Source organism: Cuculus canorus, chromosome 22, assembly GCF_017976375.1.
Source record: "Cuculus canorus isolate bCucCan1 chromosome 22, bCucCan1.pri, whole genome shotgun sequence".
NCBI lineage: Eukaryota > Metazoa > Chordata > Aves > Cuculiformes > Cuculidae > Cuculus > Cuculus canorus.
In genome coordinates, this window is record NC_071422.1 from 4,970,017 (window position 1) to 4,974,870 (window position 4,854).

A 4,854-nucleotide genomic window follows, 5' to 3' on the forward strand; every position below is an offset into this window, starting at 1 on the left:
ATTGTTAAGAAATTTCTCCTTATGTCCAGTCTAAATCTGCCCCTCTCCCGTTTATATCCATTCCCCCTCATCCCATCCCCACAAGCCTTTGTGAACAGCCCCTTTCCAGCTTTCTTGGAGCCCCTTCAGGTACTGGAAGGTCGCTATAAGGTTTCCCCAGAGCCTTCTCATCTCCCCAACTCTCTCAGCCAAAGCAAAAGCAAAATATCCAAGAGGAGGACGTTCTGTTCAATACCTGTGTGGCCCCACAAATTCTTTGGGTTGGAGGAGGACGAAGCAAGAACAGAGCTTTGACCCTGAACTTAGGATGGAGCAGCATCCCTCAGACCCTCAAACCCCATCTTTTAGCAGCATTTGCATCTGATACATGAAGACGGCTCAGCCTGGGCTTCACCTGTCCTACAGCCTGACCTGCAACCTGCAAAGTTGAGGCATACGTCGGATCTCCAACACCAGTGGAGATGCCGTGGGAGCCGGTGGATGGGCAAGGAAGGGACAAGCAGGCAGCGGGGCCGGCAGCAGTGACGCAGCAGCCTCTGACGCCGCGCTGGTGTCTGGCAGACGTGTGCCAGCGCTGGCAAGAACAGGAATGCAATGCAAAGCACAAGAGAGGAGGGTTTTTTTCCCCTCTTAAGGTAAGGAAAGCAAAACTGCCACCAAGCCACGTGGGGTGGGGGTGACATCCACCCACTGCAGGTCTGGATGTGTCTCTGCCTCCAACAGAATTAGGTACGCTGAGGTTTTTTTTGGCTTAGGCTTTTGTTCTTGTCTGGGGGTGGGATGAGAGCTTGGAACTCGGTTCCTATCATCTTTTACCCTCTCTGCTGTGAAACACAAGCAGATTTTACCTTCCATGCCTATATGAAGATGCAGCTGCTGAGCATGATGAACCCCAAAACCCAGGCTCCCTGGGGGGAGCAAGGTGGCAGAGGAGCCCTGCCACTCCAGCCCCCTCCCCGTGCCGTCTCAGCCCACTTTCTGCTCTATGAGCGCATCTTAAATGAGAATGATGTTGGCAGACACATCGCTATGACAGTCGTGTAACCAAGGACATGTCATCCTGGTGGCACGTCACCAGCATCCAAAGGCTGGGACACCCCAGCCCCAGCCCTCTCCCTGCCCCAGGCTGGCAGCTGGAGCACCAGCATCACCCAAGCAGCACCAGCAGCTTCTTAGGCTGCTTCTCCCAGGAGCCGCGGACATGAAACCAGCTGTTCCAGTATCACATCCCCCAGTCTAGCCTTTCCCAGTAAGCCTCCTCAGCCTAACCCTTTCCCAATGACCCCTCCAGTAACACTCTCCCAGTCCAACCTTTCCCAGTGACCCTCCAGTAATCCTCCTCCTGACCCTTCCCAGTGCTCAAACCTCACCCCAGTGACTCTCCCCCAGTGGAGGGCAGTTTTCCAGTCAATGCTGGGCCACACTGCGGCTGGGGCTGTGCCACACCACGTGTGGTGCCGGTGCCGTGCAGATCCAGACCATACCGAGCCCAGGTCCGTGTTGGTGCCGATACCAACGCTGTGCTGGACCACACTGAACCCATGGGGATGCTGGTACTGGTGCTGTACCAGACTATAGCAAGCCTGGCGCTGTGCCGGTGCTGGGAGATATGGACCCAGGGCTGTGCTGGTACCGGTGCTGTGCCATACTTGGCTATACTGAGCCCAGTGCTGTGCCAGTGCCAGCGTTAGTAGTGGTGCCACACTGTACCACGCCTGGCACTGTGCTGGTGCTGGGCTATATGGACCCAGGGCTGTGCTGGTACCGGTGCTGTGCCGGTACCGGTGCTGTGCCATACATGGCTGTACTGAGCCTGGTGCTGTGCCAGTGCCAGTGTTAGTAGTGGTGCCACACTGTACCAAGCCTGGCACTGTGCTGGTGCCGGTGCCATGCCATACCGAGTCTGATGTCGATAGCGAGCCTGGTTCTGATACCAAGCCAAGAGCTGTGTCAGTGCAGGTATTGGTGCTGTGCCGGTACCAGTACCGGTGCCACACCGTACCAAGTCCGGTGCTGATACTGAGCCTGGGGCTGTGCTGGTACTGGTGCCCGTACCAGTGCTGACAGCAAGCCCAGAGTGTGCCAGCGGTGGTACTGGTGCCGTGCCATACCGAGCCCAGAGCCATGCTGGTACTGATACCAGTGCCGCACTGGGCTACACGGAGCCACCGCAGCCCCTACTGGGGCTGCACTGGTCCAGTTTGGTCCCCCACCCCATGCCAGTACTGGTGCCGTGTCGAGCCATACTCAGCCTAGTGCCATGCTGTAGCAAGCCCGGTGCCGGTACCAAGCCCGGTGCCGTGCTGGTATCGGTCTCCATGGAGCCGTCACATCCCCACTGGGGCTGCACTGTACCTGTCCACAGCCCCCCGCCCCGTGCTGGTACCGGTACCAGTGCTGGTGCCGTGCCAAGCTGTGCCGAGCCCGGTGCTGGTACCGAGCCTGGGGCTGTGCTCCTACTGGTGCCATGCTGTACCGAGTCCAGGGTTGATGCCCAGCACAGAGCGGGGTACCAGAGCTGCGCTCCAGTGTCCTGACCCGATGCTGTGCCGGTTCTTGTACTGGTACTGAGCTACACAGAGCCCTCGCGCCACTGCTGGCACTGCCCCGGCTGCGTTCTCCCCTCTCGGTGCTGGTACCGGTGCTGTGCCGAGCCGTACCGAGCCCGGGGCTGTGCTGGCACCGGTACCGTGCCGAGCCGTACCGAGCCCGGGGCTGTGCTGGTACCGGTACCGGTGCTGTGCCGAGCTGTACCGAGCCCGGGGCTGTGCTGGTACCGGTACCGGTGCCGTGCCGAGCCGTACCGAGCCCGGGGCTGCTCCCAAGCCTGGAGCCGTCACGACCCCGCTGTTGCTGCCCGGTCCCCGTTCTCCCCCCTCGGTGCCCGTGCTGTGCCATGCCGTACCGTGCCTGGGGCTGGTACTGTCCCCATACCGGCACATCCCGGTGCTGATACCGAGCCGGTATCACCGCTAACCCATGCCAATACCAGTGCCATGCCAAGCCATACTGAGCCCGGGGCTGACACCGGTACCGGTGCCCGTGCCACACCGTAGCAAGCTCGGTGCTCCTCCCAAGCCCAGAGGAGCCTCAGGCTGTGCCGGTACCGGTACCGGCACATACCGCTGCTGCTACCAAACCCGGTGCCATCTCCCCCGAGCTAAGCCATACCGAGCCCGGGCTCCGTACCGGTGCAGCACCCACCGGTGCCGGTACCCCGCCCCTCCTGCCCGTACCGGTGCCGCCCCGCCGTGGCCGCTCCCCCCGCCCCCGGCACAGCCCCCCCACCCACCCCCGGGGCTATAAACCCCCCCCTCGGCTCTGCCCCGTCCCATCCCGATGGCGACGGCGGCGGTTCGGGAGGTTTGCGGCGAGCAGCGCCCGGAGCGCGGCGATCGCAGCGGCGCGACCCCCGCGCCCAGCGGCGGCGGCACCGGCACCGGCAGCACCACCACCACCGACCCCGGTACCCGCGGCCGCGCCGGGTCGTTGGAGCTGGCGGCGGCGCGGCGGCGGCTGGTGGCGGCCGAGGGGCGGCGGCGGGCGGCGGCCGAGCTGGAGGGGCGGGTGCTGCAGGTGCACTACGCGCTGCGGCACGCCGAGCTGCGCCTGGCCGCCCGCGCCGAGGCTCTGAGCCGCCTCGGGGCCGGCGTGGCGCAGGCTCAGCTGGCGCTGGCGGCGCACACTCAGCGCCTGCAGAAGGGGCTGCGCCGCCGGCCGCGCCCCCGCCCCGCCGCGCTCCTCGCCGCCGCCCGAGCGCTCCGCAGCTGCGTACCCTGCGCCCCCGCCCGCGCCCGCAACGGCGGCGGAGCGCCCGCAGCCAGGCGCCTGCCCGCGGCCCCGCGCAGCCCCGCGTAAGGGAGAGCGGGCGCTGCGCGGATTGCGGACGCTGCGCGGATTGCGGGCGTTGCGATTCCCCCGCTCCGCGTAGCCCCGCATAGGGGAGAACGGCGGCTACGTAGATTGCGACCCCTCCCCGCCTATGGGGAGGAACGGGGGCTACGCAGCTAGCGTACCCTGCGACCCTGCTCCGCGCAGCCCTGCCTAGGGGGGAACGGGGGGTCCGCGGTTTGCGTACCCGGCGACCCCCGCCCTGCTTAGGGGATAACAAGGACTACGTAGCTTGCGTACCCTGCAACCCCCATCCCACCCCGCCTAGGGGGGAACGGGGACTACCACTCCCCAGCGCAGCTCCGCATAGAGGGGGGGAACGAGGCTACGCAGGTTGCGTATGCTGCGTCCGTGCCTAGGGGGTAATGGGGGCTCCGCGGCTTGCGTACCCTGAAACCCCGCTTCTCGCAGGCCCGCCTAGGGGAGAACGGGGCTAAGCGGATTGCGTACCCTGCGACCCCCTCCCCGCCTATGGGAAGGAACGGGGGCTACGCAGCTAGCGTACCCTGCGCTTCCCCCCACGGGAAAACGGAGCTGGGGAGGCTGAGGGGGTGGGGGGACTCATTGGGTGTGGAGCCCTGGTGAACCTGAAGTGTCGAGACCCTGCAGGGTTTGGGGGTCCCGAGGACTTTATGAGGTTGGGGGGACACAGCAGGGTCTGGGGGTTCCCAAGGACCCTGCAGGTTGGGGGAACCCTGTGGGGTCTGGGGGTCCTGGAGACCCTGAAGTGTTTGGGGCACTCTGTAGTGTGTGGGGGGGATCCAGTAGGGCTTGGAGCCCACAAGGGGGTCCTGGGGGACCTGATGGGTGTAGAGACCCTACAGAGTTTGGGGGTCCCGAGGACTTTATGAGGTTGGGGGGACACAGCAGAGTCTGGGGATTCCCAAGGACCCTGCAGGTTGGGGGGACCGTGTGGGGTTTGGGGGTCCTGGAGACCCTGAAGTGTTTGGGGCACTCTGTAGG

General features: G+C 64.5%; 1 protein-coding gene across 1 annotated transcript; it reads left to right on the plus strand.

Annotated features, from left to right (window-relative positions):
- The first annotated feature begins 3,332 nt into the window (after positions 1-3,332).
- On the plus strand, positions 3,333-4,575 carry TRNP1 (TMF1 regulated nuclear protein 1). Its single transcript, XM_054086506.1, has one exon. It carries the CDS (start codon positions 3,340-3,342, stop codon positions 3,856-3,858), a length of 519 nt encoding a protein of 172 aa, XP_053942481.1. The 5' UTR covers positions 3,333-3,339; the 3' UTR covers positions 3,859-4,575.
- Positions 4,576-4,854: the final 279 nt, after the last annotated feature.